The 23,016-nt window shown below is 35.9% G+C and overlaps 1 protein-coding gene across 1 annotated transcript; it reads left to right on the forward strand.

The window, feature by feature from the left end:
- The first annotated feature begins 2,049 nt into the window (after positions 1-2,049).
- On the forward strand, positions 2,050-4,094 carry LOC142521311 (uncharacterized). The gene is made up of 6 exons (XM_075624531.1): positions 2,050-2,105; positions 2,211-2,317; positions 2,476-2,878; positions 3,077-3,273; positions 3,373-3,504; positions 3,652-4,094. The coding sequence occupies exons 1-6, from the start codon at positions 2,050-2,052 to the stop codon at positions 4,092-4,094; spliced, it is 1,338 nt and encodes a 445-aa protein (XP_075480646.1).
- Positions 4,095-23,016: the final 18,922 nt, after the last annotated feature.

Consider the following 23,016-nt stretch of genomic DNA (forward strand, 5'->3'; position numbering starts at 1 on the left):
CTCTTTTCAAGATATCAACTGCTTTTTCAAGTTCTTCGGGACTTCCAATGATATTTAAATCATCAACATATACATCAATACTAACAAATTTTGATCCATTCCTTTGAATAAAAACACATGGACATATTAGATCATTTTTGTAGCCTTCTTGCAAAAAATAATCGATAAGTTGCTTATACCACATGCGTCTAGATTGTTTTCCATACAATGATCTTTGCAGTTTAATGGAGTAAATACTTTTATAATTTGAACCAAATGCTTCCGGCATCTTAAATCATTCAGTGATTTTAATGTAAATATGTAATGTCTGAAGTAAATATCACAATTTGTTGATTTAGCAATGTGAGACTACTAAATAAATAACGATTTTTAAAGAATGAAATATGACATATCTTGGTCAAAAGAAGTCCAAATGATTTGAAGTTTGGAGATGACGTAGAAAACTCAAAATATAAAAGTTTCATGTTGTGATTTTTGAAAAATTTGACCGCTTGACTGGTCCAAAAGGATATATCGGTGTGAGAAATGTATTAATATAATATAATATTAAAAAAGGATAAATTTGAAACTTACGTGAATGAATTCAATTCATACATAGATATTTTATAATAGACAGGTGAGAATATGAGAGAGAACAGAGTTTTGATTTTCTTTACGATCTTGCGACTTATCGGTTTATCCAATCGACAAACCGACTTCAGTTCTGGGATCGTTGACACGAGGTCTTTGATTTGAGATATAAATTTTATATTTTTTGTGATGTTTGAAATTCTTCGATTTCTAGAATAATAAACCCGATAAATTTTTACATTATACAGAAATTGAGGATTGTTGAGTAGTGTATGATTTTAACAAAGAAGAGAAGATTATAGTCGTGTTATTTTGAATTATTCTCAATTTATTAAAACTAGGGATTTTAATCGTTGGATTGAAACTGGAGAGTTGTTTGTCAGTTCTTATTAATTATGATTATATATTCGGATTCTACGAAGTATATGCTACATGTTGATATAAAGTTTTCGTATTTTAAAGGATGTTGTAAAATAGCCTATTATTTGAAGTTAATTTATTATGGTGTATTTGATGTTCGTATTGATAAATAAATACACCAGAATATTGATTGTTGAACGATGAAAATATATAATCGAGTTTTATATTTTGTTGAAATAATTTTTGTCAGCTATTGATGTTATATATTGATGTTGTTATGATTGTGTTATATATATATATATATATATACATGTTGACGTACGAGCATATGTTGTTATTATTTAGTATTGATAAATACTATTGTGTTGAATGATAGTAAATCACCGCAAATGGGTGATTTGATATTATATTTGTTGTTGTTTATTATTGCTGATGTTGTTGGCTGTCGTTTACTGGGAGACGTCTTGTTGATATTGTTCGATCGAAGATATTGTTGTCGCCGGAGTAGGGGTGTGACGTATCGCTGATGTTGTTCGATCGACGATATTGCTGTCACAAGAGTTGGGGTATGACGTATCGTTGATGTTGTTGTTGCAGTAGTATGAAAGTGATGTCGTTGATATTGTTGATGGTTTGATTGTCCAGAAACAGCAAAGGGGGTATTTCTGTTATATTTCAGTTATATTGTATGTTGTTATTAATATAATGTTATACATTACGATGATGATTGTTGTATATGCTCACCATTTGGGGTTTGTTTTTGTTGGACAGGTTACAGGACTATGGCGTGAGACATGATAGAGGTGAAGGACTAGCCGTGTCTAGTCAAACAATCCTGTCGCTGATATTAGATAGAGACAATATAGTTTATTGTCATATATGTGTTGTGTGTGTATTCATTATACTGTTTCTGCTACACTGATGTAGATAGTGTGATGATGCACTATTTTGTTGCATATGCATTATATTATTACGCCGTCGAAAAGAAATTTTTTATGCATATGACGTCACATGTTGTATGATTATGTGGCGAGGTTTGGGGCGCCACACTTGGTGGTATCAGAGCATATGTTAGATGTCTGAGATAGTTAGGAGTTGAGTTTGTGATAAGGGACTTTGATGGCGATATTATCTGCGTGTGTCTGTGCATTTGACTTGTTTTTGACGATTTATTGGTATGATTGATTGTTCTTTAGCTGTGTGTACTTTCGTACTAAAGATGTGATGATTATTATTGGATTGTTATTGTTGAATGTTATGATTAACAATTTGATTTCCAGTGATCCGTACGAGGAAACAGAAGAGGTTGACAGTGGTTTTGGGCTGATGAATCCATTGCCACCTCTTCCTATGGGACAGACACCTGCAGATCAGCCTTTATTGCCTGGTGAGTTGAGTTTTACACAGTTTAACAATTATCTTCCGTCGAGATTTGATAGCTCTGAGACTAGCAAGCGAACAGAGGGGTGGATTGAGATGATAGAGCAGATATTTTTGACTACTCCGTGTGTTAAGTCTGCTTGCTTACGATTTGCTACATTCCAGCTTTGGAGGAATATATTATTGTGGTGGCAGACGACTTGAGAGCCCCGGGCCGTACTATTGATTGGGATGTGTTTCGGTCTCGTTTTCTCGATAAATATTTTTCTATAGCAGCCAGACAAAAGAAAGAACGAGAATTTGAGGATTTGAGACCGGGCATTATGTCTGTTGCTGAATATGAGTCTCTGTATTCTGCATTGTTGAAATATGTGTCACATGTTACTACGAATGTTCATGCTAAGATGAGGCATTTCTTGAGAGGGTTGAAGCTAGAGTTATTTGATCGTGTGCAATCAAATAACCCAGTATCATTTGAGGATGCAGTAACGAGGGCTGAGATGGCTGAGTTGGTGATGCAGAAGTATGGGGCTCAGGGAAGATTATCAGCGCCGACTAGGGAGTCATTGTGACTGCATGGACAATCTTTTAATATCAGAAGGGTTCATCTTCTTCTTCATCCTCATATGGAAAGCATCAATTTGATTCACGACGTTTTGAAAGTCGTGGGGGTAGTTCTCAGTCTGTTCAGGGACAGAGATGAGAGTCTAGAGGAGTGAGATGTTTTCGTTGTGGGTGACCTCATCTGATTAGACAGTGCACACAGGCCGAGATCACCTGTTTTGAGTGTGGCGGTGTGGATCATAAAGCCAGGCATTGCCCTAGTTTTGAGGGACAGCGAGAGCCCAGGAGTGATAGAGGTAGATCCTCAGAGAGAGGTGAACGACAGCCTCAGCAGTTTACACCACGACCTTCTAGAGGATAGCCACGTATGCTGGGAGCTGATCTGCCTCAGGCATATGTGTATACTTTGACACGAGAGCATGCAGAGGAAGCACGAGAGTAGATGATAGCAGGTAAGTGTTATTATGTTCTTATCCTGCTTGTATTTTTTTGATACAGGTGTCTCGCATACTTTTATATCGAAGATGTTTGTGGTTGACCATCGTATGCGCCGGTCTCCATTGTCTATGCCTCTTTCTGTTTCTATACCCTCTCGAGTTGATATATCAGTCGTATCTATGATATCAGATGGTATTATTTTTTATGAGTGCTACGAGTTGAGATCTGATATGATTATTTTGCAAATGACTGATTTTGATTGTATTGTGGGAATTAATGTGCTGATGAGATATTGTGTTACTGTTGATTGTTATCAATGGGTAGTATATTTTTACACAGACAAGAAAGAGCGTTGGACCTTTTATGAGAAAGGTTCTCGTCCACGTGTTCCGTTGGTATCTGCTATCCAGATCTCTCGGTTATTGGAGCATGGACATGAGGGTTATCTTATTTATGCTCTAGATGTGACAGAGAAGAAGAAAGAGGTGGGAATAGAGAAGATACATGTAGTTGATAAGTTTGCCGATGTATTTCTTGATGAGATTTCAGGCTTCCCACCAGCCCATGAGGTGGAGTTTGGGACTGAGTTGATGCCAGGTACTTCCTCTATCTCTCGTGCTCCTTACATAATGGCACAAGCAGATATGAGAGAGTTGAAAGCCCAGTTACAAGACTTGCTGGACAAGGGATACATTCGTCATAGTGTATCACTTTGGGGTGCACCAGTCCTATTTGTGAGAAAAAAAACTGGAACGACACAGCTTTGTATTGATTATCGATAGCTGAATAAGGTAACGACTAAGAATAAATATCATATCCCTTGTATTGATGATTTGTTTGATCAGTTACAGGGAACCTCAGTATATTCAAAGATTGATTTGAGGTCAGGATATCATCAGATACGAGTTACAAAGATTGGCGTGCTATCGTTGAGCCACCAAACTTAAATTCCTACTCTCTAAATAAATTAGTGTAATGGTGAGTAGGGTCGAATCCACAGGGAATAAAGGATGATTTCTTTCGAGTAAAATGTAAATACAGGGGAGATTTTGGATAAGAACAAAATAAAATATTAAAACTAAAATTAGAAAGCAATAAAAAATAATAAATCAAACGAGAATTAAATTATCAAACTCTAATTCAAGGGGATTTTTACTATTCAAATTTGTCACTGTTCATCGGCTAACATATTATTTATTCATGAAATTACAAGTAATTAACATTAGAATTATAGGGATAGCCGCTAAAATCCTTGAGTTTTCTTTATTTAATCGACCAAACCCAACATCTTGTCAAAACTTATCAATAATTAACTGGGCACGATAGTGTTCCATATTAATTAAAAATAGCATTTTCATTTCGTGAAAACAGTTAATCCTAAAATCTAACAGCCGAGATAGCTGCAATTGATAGATCGAGTTTCGTTGATTTATTTAAATTAAATATGCTATGATAGCACAACACACTTAATATATCGCTACTCATGTACCAATCGTTCATAACAATTACGGATCACTGAATTCATGGATATCAATAGAAAATTATTTATCGAATTAAATTATTAGATTAACTGAGATACAATTTTCATAGAATTAAATATAAATCCACAAACAGATATGGGGAGTTTTGCTCTCATAATTAATGGTATAGCTATTAATTGGAGACGCTTAATCAAAGACTCTGTTAAACCATTTTGTGTATGAACATGAGAAACATAATATTCAACAATTATCCCAATTGAAATACAATAATCATTAAAAGTTTTAGATGTAAATTCATCAGTATTATCAAGACGAATTCTCTTGATAGGATATTCTGGAAATTGTTCTCTTAATCTAATTATTTGAGACAATAGTCTTGCAAAAGCCAAATTGCGAGTTGATAGTAAGCATACATGTGACCATCTTGTAGATGCATCAATCAAAACCATAAAATGTTTAAATGGTCCACATGACGGGTGAATGGGTCCACAAATATCACATTGCATTCTTTCTAAAAATGCAGGTGAAACAATACTAACTTTGGCTGATGAAGACTTTATGATTAATTTGCCTTGAGAACAAGCATCACATGAAAATTCTTTAAAACTAAGAATTTTCTTGTTCTTTAATTGATGCCCACTTGAATTATTGATAATTTTTCGTATCAATATAGAACCAAGATGTCCCAATCGATTATGCCAAGTCTTAAAATTATCCATATCAATGAATGATCAACCGTTGCATTCGTCTCAACTACATTTGTTTTTGTGTTGTATAAGCCAGCAGTAAATCTCGGTAGTTTTTCAACAATCTATTTTTTTCCCGACACTTCTTTTGTAATAAAAAGATATTCTCTCTATCTTCTTGGCTGACAGTCTCAATATGATATCCATTTCGACGAATATCTTAAAAACTTAATAAATTTATTTGAGGCTTAGGAGAGAATAATGTATTATTGATTATAAAATTTGTCCATCCATGTAATTGAATATTTTCCTTCCAAAGCCTTCAATAATTCTTGTACTACCAGAAATTGTGTTGACACTACTTTTTCTCATTTTCAAATATGAGAAGTATTGATTCTTTTTAAATATGGAATGCGTCGTCGCGCTATCAACAAGACATAAATCTTCATCGTTGACTTCATGTCCAAAATCCATATGCTATTAACAATAATAAAATTAATAAGAATAAATTATTTTATTCATAACAAAATGAAATAAGGTCTTTTATTCATCATAATTAAAGGTAAATCAAATCAAAATAGCATAAACATTTTAATAAAATCACATCCTAAACAAATAATCTAAATAAGTCATAAATATGATATTACCAAATAAATATTCAATAATTTTGCACGTGTCCATCTCAAAACAAATGATTGATACTCCCTTCCTGATATTCAAAGAAATCAGAAATACCAAAATGTGCTGAAAGAGGTGGGACTTGGTTTGAATCTTCACATTGATGAATAAAATTAGTATCAACATTCTTTGTTTTCTCTTTTGATGCTTGATAGAGATTAACAAGGTGTTTGGGCATACAACAATTATTATATAAGTGCCATTTTACTCCACATCTATAACACTCATTTTCTAATTTCATTGGATTATTGTTTCGACCACTTTCAACTTTCTTCTCTTGGTCATTACCCAACTTTTGGTAGTTTGTATTCTTTCGATTGCTTTGATTATAGCGATCATTGTAGCTATGAGATTTTCCACGCACGCGACCATATGGACGAAAATTTCCTCCACGGTACCCACAACCACGTTCACAACCATGACCATATTTGGTCTTATTTTGTTTTCCCCTTTTATCATGACCATATTCACTTCAGGTAAAGGCTTGGACAAGTGGATGGATTTCATGATTTTTCATCAATAACTCATTATTTTGCTCAGCCACAAGCAAACATTAAATCAACTCAAAATATTTTTTAAACCTCTTTCTCAATATTGCTGCAGGAGCACATAAGAGGCATGAAAAATAGAGTATGTTTTTTTCCAAGAACTCATCATCAGTTAATTTTTCTCCACACGATTTCAATTGTGAACTGATGTGAAAAAATGCAAAAATATATTAACTTACAGATTTAAACTTTTGTAAGCGTAAATGTATCCAATCATAAGTGCTTTTGGGAGAATCACTGTCTTTTGATGGCTATATCTTTCTTTCAAATTTTGGCAAAGATCGAAGGGATCTTTTAACATCAAATATTCATTTTTCAAACCACCATAAAGATGGTGACGAAGGAATATCATAGCCTTCACACGATTTTGCGGTGATTCACTATTCTTCTCTTTGATGGTATTTTCAATGCCCATAGCATCTAGATGTATTTCAGCATCTAGTATCCAAGAGAGATAATTGTTGCCAGATATATCAAGAGCGGCAAATTCAAGTTTTGAGATTTTCCAATTTTGATTTTTTTTTTCCCAAAATTGAAATTGGCCACCGGAAATTGTCAAGCTAGTGAGTTGGAAAATAAATTTAAGGATTTGGGTTTTGGTGGGAAAATAGTCTATGTGACATTTAAAAGTAAAATAAAATCCACCAAAGTAAATAAAATAAAATAAATAAAAACTAAAGTTCACAGAGAAGATGTAGTTTTCAAGCTTTGGTTAAAGTGAATATGTATATTTTTATTAATTATTTTTGTTAACTTTAATTAATTTTAAGATCATGTTACAAGTCAATTAGAGTACTATTCTTTATTTCGTTGACCCTAATTAAAGACATGTTATTTATGTTTGTACAACATTAATTTCATCCAGATTTCTTAATTATGTTGAGATTGAGTATATGTATAAAGATTATGATTATATAAAATCCAAATTCGCATAATATTTAGTGAAATTCCTTACAAATCTTATAAATGCGTCAAGATTGACATATATATTATTAGTACGTAGAATGAAAGTAAAATCTAGATTTTCCTTTCATTTTTCAAAATCTTGAACTTTTTCACAGCTATAAAAAGGGGTTGGCATTTCCATCATTTGCACCAACAAACACTTTCAAAGGATTAAACATGTCAAGTGTGCACTCTCTGTTGCTGCTTGTTGGGCTCTTGGTTTTTGCCACTCCATGCCTCACTCGAATCATCGACCAAGATTTAACATTTTTGGATTCAACTAATAATGAAAATGACCAAATCGTAGAAGATGAAGATATTGTATGGGAAATCACGACGTCCGAGCCACTCCACCACGGCCACCACCATGCTCCTTCGCCTGATCACCACCACGCTCATCCTCCCCATCACGGCCACCACGGTCATCCCCCGCATCATGGCCACCCTGCTCATCCACCCCATCACGGCCACAAAGGCCACCATGCTGATGCCCCTCACCACCACCATGCTGAGCCTCCAAAGCATCACCATGCTCCTCCACCACTTCATCATGATTAGGCTTCAACTCCGTACATGATTCACCCCGAGATAACAATAATGTAATTTCATATGCAATAAATTTATTCGTGAATATTAATATATATTTCAGCGACGACATCAATATTATTATTTTATGATTCATCACGTACACACACATATATGTACGTACGTACGTGTGTGTCTTTGATAGTTAATACAAAAATTGTAATAAAATCCCTCATAAAAAGTAATACTTTTTCATGGATGACCCAAATAAGATATCCGTCTTACAAAATACGACCCGTAAGACCATCTCACACAAGTTTTTGCCAACTTTTTATTGTGAATATCGGTAGGGTTGATCCGTCTCACGTATAAAGATTCGTGATACTATCTCACAAGAGACCTACTCGTGAAATAATAAGTGGTAGATCGACAAGTAGTAGGACAATTAGTTCAACAAGAATTAGCGTACCAACCAAAGTAAGAGAATCGAAGAAGATAAAACTTTTCCAACAATATCTTTATGATTACGAATAACCTGGTTGGCAACATCAAAGTTAGTAGAATTTACGACATTTATAATGGATATCAGGAGTGTTACATGAGATATAAAAGATGTCCTACAAGTAGCAGATACATCGTCGAATTAGAAAGAGGTGTACCATCTTTTGGTCCCAAACGAAGATTTTGTTCCACTAGGAAACTCAAATGATCAGCAACTCAAACCGGAATCAAAATTTACCGGTTTGCTCTTTTATCAGTTTGTTGTTGAATGAACATTTTTTCCTTTGTATGTCTTCACATGCTTTCAATGTTCTAACGATGGTGTTGAAAACATTGTCAACAACACCAATGCTCTGACATATTTAATTCAGGGAGAGATGAACCTTAACTCAGGGAGATACACTCTAACGCAGGGAGAGCTTAACTGAATGCCGAAAGGACTAATATTATCATTTTTGGATGTTTTGTCTGGAAAGACAAAAATGGAGAGATTGAAAGAAATATTTTATTCCTTTATTATTTTGATAAATATCAATTTAAGATTTTATGTTTCTAGATTATGAGATCTTGCTTGATTTATTTCTAGATGATAAGATCTTTGATTGATTTATATCTAGATATTATAGGATTTGTTTTTAATATGATTTTTATCTCAATGTATTTTATCCTTGTTAAAAAGAGTTTTATATCTAATGAAAATCTCATTTTCATATTTTCTAGGACTCATTTATGGAAGTGTTTCTAGGTCAAGCATGTGATATATATACATAGAGAATGGAAGGCCACAGTGGGGTGGTAGAGAGATTTTGTAGAGAGAGAGTTGGACGAGAGAGTTTTTCACAGAGAAAAAATTACAAGAGTCCAGCATATATTTGCTCTATAGTTTTTATGTGAGCAGGTGATCACTTTATCGTATAGCTGCTAAAGTTTTCTGTGATTGGGTCACTACAAGAAAAATGGTTTTCCGCAGCACATCATCAACAGCGTGCATTAAAAGCACGCTGCGAATAGTACTTTTAACGGCGTGCATTTAAAGCACGCTGCGGAAAGTAATATCCGCAACGTGTATTTATGTGTGCTGTAAATATTATATACTTTCCGCAGCGTGCTTTTTATGCGGGTCGTTAATAACATATACATTAACGACGCGCATTAAAAGCATGCTGCGGAAAGTAATATATATATTATCCGCAGCGTGCAATAATGTGCGCTGTTAATACCCTATGTATTCACATTGTCCATTAGAAGCATGATACGGAAAATGGGTGCGAATTTTTAAATTAGCTTCCGCAGCGTAATTTAAATGCGCGTCGTTAATAACATATACATTAACGGAGCGCATTAAAAGCACGCTGCGGAAAGTAATATTTTATATTATCCGCAGCGTGCAATAATGTGCGCTGTTAATACACTATGCATTCACGGCGTGCATTAAAAGCACGCTGCGGAAAATGGTTGCAAATTTTTAAATTAGCGACGATTTTGGATAAACCGTCGCTAATTTAAACTTTGCGGCGGTTTATAAAACCGTCCCAATCTTTAAGGACGGTATACGATAAACCGTCGCCGATTTGAAATCGGTGACAGTTTAATAACAAAAGCGACGGTTTTCATTAAACCGTCGCTAATAGCAGTAAATCAGCGACGCTATTAGCGACGGTTTCATGGAGAACCGTCGCTAATAGTCGCAAATTGTCTATAAATATCCGATTTCCCTTCCACTTTCTTCTACACAACTTCACTAACACTTAAATTTTTTCCTTCTTATACGATTTTAATTTCGATTTAGATACATTTTTTGTTTCAATTTTTGGTTAATTTTTTAGGTGTTAGTTAAGATCATCAGTCAATTTATCATAGTTGTATTGTAGTTTTTTTTAAAAATTTATTAAATTATAAAAGTAAATTTTTTTTTATTTTTAAGCAAACTTTAGCGACGGTTTTTAAACTGTCGCGACATGTAGCGACAGGTTTGTAACCGTCGCTATATTTATATACCGTCGTCAATTTAGCGACGAATTAAACACCGGTGTCTTCGGTTTTAAATCGTCGCCAATTAGCGACAGTTTTGTCAAAAACCGTCGCTAATATTTAGATATTTTTTGACAATTAACGGCGTGCATTGCACGCTGCGGATAGTAGTATTAACGGCGTACATATGCACGTCGTTGATAATAGTATTAACAGCGTGCACATGTATGCTGCGGATAATCTTGAACTTTCAACAGCTTGAAACTTCGCAGCGTGCAATGTGCGCCGCAGAAAGTGAATTTGAGCACTGCGAAAAGTCATTTTTGTTGTAGTGGGTGATCACTTTTGCAAGGGCACAGCTTCTGGAGGTTTTTGGGAGTGCACAAAAAGCGCAGGAGAGCTGCTGGATTTTTTCTGAACACACAGAGTTCAGATATTGAATATTTTCGTGTGAAGACTTTGTGTGATTGAGTCACAGACCTTCCGTGTTGCTGATTGGTGTCGACAACACTCAAGAACAACACTGACACAGAGTATTGATTGAAGAGTGGTTTTGTTTGGTTTTAAGCAATATGTTTTTCTTATTTATGCATCTAGTATTTACTGTGAGTTTTGATGCATCTTAATTCCTTGGAGTGTCAAGGAACTTAGTTTTGTTATACTCGCTAGTATTTTTTTGTGTGAACGATTTACATATTTTTCTAGTGAATTTTTGCCATTAGGCATTGCACAAGTTTTTATACTAGAGCATAATTTAAATTCGTTGTTTATTTATTTAAGCTTATGTGTGTTTAATAATCAATTTCCGCTGCATGTTATGTACTGGTGTCGACAACACCAGAGCACAACACTAACTTCTGATATACACAATATATTTATTTCATGTACTTTTATGAGCAAGAGCGTCCTTTCAACCTTGATCATACTTTAATAATATCCTTAATATAGACGAGAATAACAAGTGCGGCAATGAATATATGTAAAAATACTACAATCTGAAACAAATAATGTTAGAGTAGATGTCCTGTAAGTTAACTGTTGCTAAGAAATTTATTGTCTCAGTTGTAATAAACAATCTTTATTTTAATATAATTTACATTTTATGGTTTCTTTTTACTTTATCTGTATATTCATGTTAAAAACATAGATAAAGATCTTGATTACACTATAATACAAAATGAATCATACGCCGATCTTGAAAAACTCATTTGTAAACACTGTATATTCTAAATTCGTTCCTAGTCGATTCAGCCGTCTAAAAACAAGGATAAAAGTCGCTTGAGACTGACATATGTGATGTTGTGTACCGTGTTGGAAATTAAAATTAAGGATTTTGATTTTGGTTTTGGTGGGAAAGTAGTCTATGTGAGATTTAAAAGTAAAATAAATTTCACCATAGTAAATAAAATAAAATTAATAAAAACTAAAGTTCACAGAGAAGATGTAGTTTTCAAGCTTTGGTTAAGTTAATGTGTGTGTGTGTGTATATATATTGTTAATTGTAAATTTAAGATCATGTTATAAGTCAATTAGAGTAATATTCTTTATTTCGTTGACCCTAATTAAAGACATGTTATTTATGTTTGTACAACATTAATTTCATCCAGATTTAAGTCCAAATTCGCATAATATTTAGTGAAATTCCTTACAAATCTTATAAATGCGTCAAGATTGACATACATATTATTAGTAGAATGAAAGTAAAATCTAGATTTTCATTTCATTTTTCAAAATCTTGAACTTTTTCACAGCTATAAAAAGGGGTTGGCATTTCCATCATTTGCACCAACAAACACTTTCAAAGGATTAAACATGTCAAGTGTGCACTCTCTGTTGCTGCTTGTTGGGCTCTTGGTTTTTGCCACTCCATGCCTCACTCGAATCATCGACCAAGATTTAACATTTTTGGATTCAACTAATAATGAAAATGACCAAATCGTAGAAGATGAAGATATTGTATGGGAAATCACGACGTCCGAGCCACTCCACCACGGCCACCACCATGCTCCTTCGCCTGATCACCACCACGCTCATCCTCCCCATCACGGCCACCACGGTCATCCCCCGCATCATGGCCACCCTGCTCATCCACCCCATCACGGCCACAAAGGCCACCATACTGATGCCCCTCACCACCACCATGCTGAGCCTCCAAAGCATCACCATGCTCCTCCACCACTTCATCATGATTAGGCTTCAACTCCGTACATGATTCACCCCGAGATAACAATAATGTAATTTCATATGCAATAAATTTATTCGTGAATATTAATATATATTTCAGCGACGACATCAATATTATTATTTTATGATTCATCACGTACACACACATATATGTACGTACGTACATGTGTGTCTTTGATAGTTAATACAAAAATTGTAATAAAATCCCTCATAAAAAGTAATATTTTTTCATGGATGACCCAAATAAGATATCCGTCTTACAAAATACGACCCGTAAGACCATCTCACACAAGTTTTTGCCAACTTTTTATTGTGAATATCGGTAGGGTTGATCCGTCTCACGTATAAAGATTCGTGATACTATCTCACAAGAGACCTACTCGTGAAATAATAAGTGGTAGATCGACAAGTAGTAAGACAATTAGTTCAACAAGAATTAGCGTACCAACCAAAGTAAGAGAATCGAAGAAGATAAAACTTTTCCAACAATATCTTTATGATTACGAATAACCTGGTTGGCAACATCAAAGTTAGTAGAATTTACGACATTTATAATGGATATCAGGAGTGTTACATGAGATATAAAAGATGTCCTACAAGTAGCAGATACATCGTCGAATTAGAAAGAGGTGTACCATCTTTTGGTCCCAAACGAAGATTTTGTTCCACTAGGAAACTCAAATGATCAGCAACTCAAACCGGAATCAAAATTTACCGGTTTGCTCTTTTATCAGTTTGTTGTTGAATGAACATTTTTTCCTTTGTATGTCTTCACATGCTTTCAATGTTCTAACGATGGTGTTGAAAACATTGTCAACAACACCAATGCTCTGACATATTTAATTCAGGGAGAGATGAACCTTAACTCAGGGAGATACACTCTAACGCAGGGAGAGCTTAACTGAATGCCGAAAGGACTAATATTATCATTTTTGGATGTTTTGTCTGGAAAGACAAAAATGGAGAGATTGAAAGAAATATTTTATTCCTTTATTATTTTGATAAATATCAATTTAAGATTTTATGTTTCTAGATTATGAGATCTTGCTTGATTTATTTCTAGATGATAAGATCTTTGATTGATTTATATCTAGATATTATAGGATTTGTTTTTAATATGATTTTTATCTCAATGTATTTTATCCTTGTTAAAAAGAGTTTTATATCTAATGAAAATCTCATTTTCATATTTTCTAGGACTCATTTATGGAAGTGTTTCTAGGTCAAGCATGTGATATATACATAGAGAATGGAAGGCCACAGTGGGGTGGTAGAGAGATTTTGTAGAGAGAGAGTTGGACGAGAGAGTTTTTCACAGAGAAAAAATTACAAGAGTCCAGCATATATTTGCTCTATAGTTTTTATGTGAGCAGGTGATCACTTTATCGTATAGCTGCTAAAGTTTTCTGTGATTGGGTCACTACAAGAAAAATGGTTTTCCGCAGCACATCATCAACAGCGTGCATTAAAAGCACGCTGCGAATAGTACTTTTAACGGCGTGCATTTAAAGCACGCTGCGGAAAGTAATATCCGCAACGTGTATTTATGTGTGCTGTAAATATTATATACTTTCCGCAGCGTGCTTTTTATGCGGGTCGTTAATAACATATACATTAACGACGCGCATTAAAAGCATGCTGCGGAAAGTAATATTATATATTATCCGCAGCGTGCAATAATGTGCGCTGTTAATACCCTATGTATTCACATTGTCCATTAGAAGCATGATACGGAAAATGGGTGCGAATTTTTAAATTAGCTTCCGCAGCGTAATTTAAATGCGCGTCGTTAATAACATATACATTAACGGAGCGCATTAAAAGCACGCTGCGGAAAGTAATATTTTATATTATCCGCAGCGTGCAATAATGTGCGCTGTTAATACACTATGCATTCACGGCGTGCATTAAAAGCACGCTGCGGAAAATGGTTGCAAATTTTTAAATTAGCGACGATTTTGGATAAACCGTCGCTAATTTAAACTTTGCGGCGGTTTATAAAACCGTCCCAATCTTTAAGGACGGTATACGATAAACCGTCGCCGATTTGAAATCGGTGACAGTTTAATAACAAAAGCGACGGTTTTCATTAAACCGTCGCTAATAGCAGTAAATCAGCGACGCTATTAGCGACGGTTTCATGGAGAACCGTCGCTAATAGTCGCAAATTGTCTATAAATATCCGATTTCCCTTCCACTTTCTTCTACACAACTTCACTAACACTTAAATTTTTTCCTTCTTATACGATTTTAATTTCGATTTAGATACATTTTTTGTTTCAATTTTTGGTTAATTTTTTAGGTGTTAGTTAAGATCATCAGTCAATTTATCATAGTTGTATTGTAGTTTTTTTTAAAAATTTATTAAATTATAAAAGTAAATTTTTTTTTATTTTTAAGCAAACTTTAGCGACGGTTTTTAAACTGTCGCGACATGTAGCGACAGGTTTGTAACCGTCGCTATATTTATATACCGTCGTCAATTTAGCGACGAATTAAACACCGGTGTCTTCGGTTTTAAATCGTCGCCAATTAGCGACAGTTTTGTCAAAAACCGTCGCTAATATTTAGATATTTTTTGACAATTAACGGCGTGCATTGCACGCTGCGGATAGTAGTATTAACGGCGTACATATGCACGTCGTTGATAATAGTATTAACAGCGTGCACATGTATGCTGCGGATAATCTTGAACTTTCAACAGCTTGAAACTTCGCAGCGTGCAATGTGCGCCGCAGAAAGTGAATTTGAGCACTGCGAAAAGTCATTTTTGTTGTAGTGGGTGATCACTTTTGCAAGGGCACAGCTTCTGGAGGTTTTTGGGAGTGCACAAAAAGCGCAGGAGAGCTGCTGGATTTTTTCTGAACACACAGAGTTCAGATATTGAATATTTTCGTGTGAAGACTTTGTGTGATTGAGTCACAGACCTTCCGTGTTGCTGATTGGTGTCGACAACACTCAAGAACAACACTGACACAGAGTATTGATTGAAGAGTGGTTTTGTTTGGTTTTAAGCAATATGTTTTTCTTATTTATGCATCTAGTATTTACTGTGAGTTTTGATGCATCTTAATTCCTTGGAGTGTCAAGGAACTTAGTTTTGTTATACTCGCTAGTATTTTTTTGTGTGAACGATTTACATATTTTTCTAGTGAATTTTTGCCATTAGGCATTGCACAAGTTTTTATACTAGAGCATAATTTAAATTCGTTGTTTATTTATTTAAGCTTATGTGTGTTTAATAATCAATTTCCGCTGCATGTTATGTACTGGTGTCGACAACACCAGAGCACAACACTAACTTCTGATATACACAATATATTTATTTCATGTACTTTTATGAGCAAGAGCGTCCTTTCAACCTTGATCATACTTTAATAATATCCTTAATATAGACGAGAATAACAAGTGCGGCAATGAATATATGTAAAAATACTACAATCTGAAACAAATAATGTTAGAGTAGATGTCCTGTAAGTTAACTGTTGCTAAGAAATTTATTGTCTCAGTTGTAATAAACAATCTTTATTTTAATATAATTTACATTTTATGGTTTCTTTTTACTTTATCTGTATATTCATGTTAAAAACATAGATAAAGATCTTGATTACACTATAATACAAAATGAATCATACGCCGATCTTGAAAAACTCATTTGTAAACACTGTATATTCTAAATTCGTTCCTAGTCGATTCAGCCGTCTAAAAACAAGGATAAAAGTCGCTTGAGACTGACATATGTGATGTTGTGTACCGTGTTGGAAATTAAAATTAAGGATTTTGATTTTGGTTTTGGTGGGAAAGTAGTCTATGTGAGATTTAAAAGTAAAATAAATTTCACCATAGTAAATAAAATAAAATTAATAAAAACTAAAGTTCACAGAGAAGATGTAGTTTTCAAGCTTTGGTTAAGTTAATGTGTGTGTGTGTGTGTGTATATATTGTTAATTGTAAATTTAAGATCATGTTATAAGTCAATTAGAGTAATATTCTTTATTTCGTTGACCCTAATTAAAGACATGTTATTTATGTTTGTACAACATTAATTTCATCCAGATTTAAGTCCAAATTCGCATAATATTTAGTGAAATTCCTTACAAATCTTATAAATGCGTCAAGATTGACATACATATTATTAGTAGAATGAAAGTAAAATCTAGATTTTCATTTCATTTTTCAAAATCTTGAACTTTTTCACAGCTATAAAAAGGGGTTGGCATTTCCATCATTTGCACCAACAAACACTTTCAAAGGATTAAACATGTCAAGTGTGCACTCTCTGTTGCTGCTTGTTGGGCTCTTGGTTTTTGCCACTCCATGCCTCACTCGAATCATCGACCAAGATTTAACATTTTTGGATTCAACTAATGAAAATGACCAAATCGTAGAAGATGAAGATATTGTATGGGAAATCACGACGTCCGAGCCACTCCACCACGGCCACCACCATGCTCCTTCACCTCAACACCACGCTCATCCTCCCCATCACGGCCACCCTGCTCATCCACCCCATCACGGCCACAAAGGCCACCATGCTGATGCCCCTCACCACCACCATGCCGAGCCTCCGAAGCATCACCATGCTCCTCCACCACATCATCATGATTAGGCTTCTACTCCATATATATATATATATATGGTTAATTTTGAGATAATAATAATGTAATTTCATATGCAATAAATTTATCTGTGAATATTTATATATTTCAGATAATATATTTCAACAGCGGTGTTAACAATATATTTCAGATAATATATTTCAACAGCGGCGACTCAGCCGAAGACTTGGCACATCAGCCAATGACTAGGCACATCAGCCCATAACTCAATACATTCTCTGCTATAAATCAATAGACTAAGCATCTGAATCTCAAACATTGCAACATATCAAGGCAATGATAATTCAGTATGTGATTTTGGGAAACTCAAGTTAAATCAAACTCGAGTTGTGCAATCCCGGATCAACATTGATTTATACCTTTCTTTCTTTCAATCTGACTCTGTCAAAGTCTCGGATTCAATGCCTGTCAATACTCAATCTGGCAAGGACAATATCGAGGTATCGTATCAATATACAACTCAAATCAATACTGAATATAATCAGAACTAAATCAAATTCTGTTTCAACAGCATAACTGTACAATCTCAATATACCCAGCAATACATGTCAGTCAGATATCAATTCCAACAGCTCATAATCAATAACGATACAAATCTGATATTAATCTTAATCAAATCAACTCTGAAAATCATAACAATTTCATACGGTATCCGTTCTTCAATCTGGTTTCAATTATACGATGTCTAACATATCGAGAACACCATACATGAATCATATCCGATTCCTTGAATACCAAAATTTCAAAACATAACAAAACGTAATAAAACTTACGTCCTGTCCAAGCCTGTAACGAGAGGATCACTGTACAGAAGTCGGATTGAAATTCAGACGGATGGATTTCTCGCAAATCGAATTCTAGTATCAAGAAGTTAAGCTTTCCTCTGTATTTCTGTTTCTTCCTTTTCTTTATTCTGAGGAGAATGACTCTTGTCATACATTCCAGTCGGCGTTCGGGCGGTTGAAATTTACCTCTCGGGCGCGAGATGTTCTGTCCGAGACATATCCTTATTGAACACTGGCACTCGGTCGGTCAAAAACTACCGCTCGGGCGCCAGACTCTCTGTCCATGAACTATCCTTGTTGAACATTGGTGCTCAGGCGGTCATTTTCCACCGCTCGGGCGCCAATAATTCTATCCAAAAATTGCATAATTCATATGCCTTGCCCAATCTGGTCTCGGAATGATCCGTCTGAAATCACATCACTTCAAAATCAATAATCTCAACTTAACATTATATAAAATCTGACATTACATTTCTCCCATCCTAAGATACGATTTTGTTCCCGAAATTACAGGCAATCAAATCATATCAATAAGAAGGTATAACTGAAGCTAAATAGAAACTCACATCAACGAAATAACTCTGAAAATCTCTGCCTCATATCAGACTAAGTCTCCCAAGTAGCTTCTTCAATGCCGTGACGACTCCACTGAACTTTCACAAGCGGAATAATCTTCGTTCTGAGTTGCTTTTCTTTACGATCGAGAATCTGAATCGGTTTCTTGAAATAACTCAGTGTCTCATCCAGTTCGGCCTCGTCTGGATGAATAATATGTGAAGCATCAGAAAGATATTTCCGCAATAACGATACATGAAAGACATCATGTATCGCAGATAAAGAAGGCGGTAATGCGAGTCGATAGGCACGATCTCATATCTTCTCGAGAATTTCATATGGTCTAATGTATCATGGAGACAGCTTCTCTTTCTTGCCAAATCTGACAATTCCTCTGAAAGGTGAAATCTTCAAAAACACTCGATCACCTGCCTCAAATACCAATGGTCTACGTCGAACATTGGCATATTTGGCCTGTCTGTCTTGAGCTGTCTTCATTCTCTTCTGAATCAGCTTCACTTTCTCAGTCATATCTCTGATCATATCAAGTCCAATCTCAGGTACCTCAGAGATATCATCCCAATAAAGAGGGGATCTGCATTTCTTTCCATACAACGCTTCGAATGGAACCATCTCAATACTCGTCTGATAGCTGTTGTTGTACGAAAACTCACAAAGTGGCAATGAATCCTGCCAACTAGTGCTAAAATCAAGCACTATAGCTCCAAGCATATCCTTCAGTGTCTGGATCGTCCGCTCTGACTGTACGTCAGTCTGAAGATGATATACGGTACTCAGATGTAACTTCGTACCTAGAACCTGCTGTAAACTCTGCCAGAAGTGCGAAGTAAACCGAGGATCACGGTCTGATACAATCGACTTCGGCACTCCGTGCAATCTGACCACCTCTCTGACATAAATCTCTGCCATCTGATCATGTCGGTACGTCATATTGTACGGAATAAAATATGCGGATTTGGTCAATCTGTCAATCATGACCCAAATCGCATCACAACCTCGGGAGGATCTCGGTAGCTTCGTTACAAAATCCATGGAAATGTGATCCCATTTCCAATCAGGAATGGACAAACTCTGTAATAATCCTTCTGGTTTCTTTCTCTCGGCTTTCACCTGTTGGCAATTCAGACATTTTGATACAAACTCAGCAATATCAGCTTTCATTTGTTCCACCAAAACTGTCTTTTCAAATCATTATACATTTTTCTGCCACCAGGATGAATACTGAATCGATTGGTGTGTGCTTCTGACAATATCTGTCGTTTCAAATCCGAAACATCTGGCACAACAATACGATTATTCACATACAGTACACTGTCACGTACCTGATATTCTGATCGATGCCCTGCTCTGACCATCGAAATCGAATTCTGAACATTCTGATCAACTTTCTAAGCCGCTTTAATTCTCAAAATCAGCTCTAGTTTAACTTGAACGGCATAAAGTCGCAACGGTTTACAATCTGTCTCAAATATCAATCCAGACAAATAGCAATCTTCAATCAAATTCGAAACACCAATCGTCAATAAGGATAAAGAACATACATTTTGACTCAGTGCATCAGCTGCTGCATTCGATTTCCCCGGATAGTACTTGATTTCACAATCAAAGTCTTTCAATAAATCAAGCCATCTTCGCTGCCTCATATTCAATTCTGACTGTGAAAACAGATATTTCAAGCTTTTATGATCAGAATAAATTTCAAACTTCTTCCCATATAGGTAATATCGCCATATCTTCAGTGCAAATACAATGGCCGCCAATTCAAGATCGTGAATTGGGTAACTATATTCATGTGGCTTCAACTGTCTCGAAGTATAAGCGATAACATGTCCTCGCTGCATCAGAACACAACTCAACCCTCTGTGAGAAGCATCACAATATACAACGAAAGCACCAGTACCTGATGTAATAGTCAAGATCGGAGCACTGGTCAGTCTCTTCTTCAACTCAAGAAAACTGGACTCACAGTCTTCTGACCAAACAAATGGTGCATTCTTCTGAGTCAACTGAGTAATAGGTTTAGCAATACTCGAGAAATCTTTAATGAATCGACGATAATATCCTGCCAAACCCATAAAACTGCGTATCTCTGGTACAGAAGTCGGTCTAGGCCAACTGATCACAGCCTCAACCTTACTAGTATCAACAGAAATCACATCTCCAGATATAATGTGACCCAGAAATACAACCTGTCTCAACCAGAATTCACATTTCAACAGTTTAGCATATAATTTCTCAGCTCTCAGAGTTCTCAATACAATTCTCAAATGCTCAGCATGATCAATCATATTCTTTGAATATATAAGAATGTCATCAATGAATATAATAACAAAATCATCAAGATATCTCTGGAATACTCGATTCATCAGACCCATAAATACAGCTGGAGCATTCGTTAACCCAAACGGCATGACAATAAACTCATAATGTCCATACCTGGTTCTGAACGCTTGTCTTCGAGATATCAGAATCTCTGACTCTCAGCTGATGATATCCAGATCTCATATCGATCTTGGAATATACAGAAGAACCCTGCAACTGATCAAATAAATCATCGATACGAGTCAAAGGGTATTTGTTCTTTACCGTAGCCTTTTTCAGTTGCCGGTAATCAATACAGAGTCTCATAGAACCGTCTTTCTTTCTGACAAACAGTACTGGAGCACCCCAAGGAGAAACACTCGGTCTGATGTTTCCCTTGGCCAGTAAATCTTCTAACTGCTCTTTCAATTCTTTCAATTCAATCGGTGCCATTCTGTACGGAGCTCTAGAAATCGGAATTGTACCTGGCATCAACTCAATGCTGAAGTCTATCTCTCGTATCGGAGGCAAACCCGGAATCTCATCTGGGAAGACATCAGCAAACTCACAAACCACTGGCAAATCAGCCAATGATGGGCTCGATTTCAGTAAGTCAACTGAATATACAAGGAACCCCTCTGCTCCTTTCTGCAATAATCGAGTCATAGATAATACGGATATCAAAGGAATTCTAGATCTAGAACCCTTACCGTAGAATTTCCACTCATCAGCCATATCCGGTCTGAATCTCACAATCTTGTGGAAACAATCAACAGTAGCTCTGTACTTGGTCAGCATATCAATACCGATAATACAGTCAAAATCAGACAACTCAAGTACGATACAATCTAACTCAATCTCATGTCCGTCATACTGTAGTACACAATGTTTCACAGATTTCACTGATATCAAACATGTCCCCAAAGGAGAAGAGACAGACACTACTAGACGATAATAACTCAACAGGCAATGCATGACTCAATGCAAATCTCTCAGAAATAAATGTATGAGAAGCACCCGTATCAATCAATACATAAGCAGGATAACCACATAAAGAACAGTTACCCGCGACAACATCATATGGTGCTTCCTGAGTCTGCTCCTCTGTCAAAGCAAATACTCCGGCCTGCTGTCTAGGAGGCTGGCTAACTGTCTGGATTCCTCCTGGCCTCTGCTGTGACGGAGTAGTAGTCGGTGGTGGTTGGAAAGAATGAACAACAGATGATCGTCTATCTGTCTGAGCCACTGATCCAGATGACTCCGCTCCCTGGGATCTTTGAGAACTTCTCTGTAGACATACTCTTGCAAAATGTCCCTGCTGTCTGCAGATATGGCAACTACCAAATACTCATTGGCATTGCTCTGTGGAATGTTTCCCTCCACAAGTCCTGCAATAAACCCCAGTATAACTTTGGCTCTGTCGAGAACCACCGGAGCTAGATGAACTGCTTCCTGACTTCTTGAACTGTTTTCCTCGGACTTTCAAGAAATCTTTCTTTCCACTACTGCCGCTACCACTCTCAAATCTAGGAGGAGGTTGATGTGGTCTCGGTGCTGGAGGAACATACGAAGCTCCTTTCTGTCTAATCAGACCAGCTTCAGCTCCTTTGGCTCGATTCAGGGCATCAGCAAAGTTATTCGATCGCCCGATGTTCACCAATGTAAAGATCTCGGGGTTCAATCCATTGATAAACTGATCGGCAATGGCTTCGTCATTCTCAGCCACATGTGGAGCAAATCTCAACAAAATAGAGAACTTGGCCACATATTCCTCTATGTTCAACTGACCCTGTCTCAGATTGGCAAACTCTGCCCCTTTGTCTTTCCTGTACGACACGGGGAAAAATCTCTGATAAAACTCAGCTTTAAATACATTCCAAGTAATAGTCGTACCTCGATGCTCC

This window comes from Primulina tabacum, chromosome 12, assembly GCF_025594145.1.
Source record: "Primulina tabacum isolate GXHZ01 chromosome 12, ASM2559414v2, whole genome shotgun sequence".
Taxonomy (NCBI): Eukaryota; Viridiplantae; Streptophyta; class Magnoliopsida; order Lamiales; family Gesneriaceae; genus Primulina; species Primulina tabacum.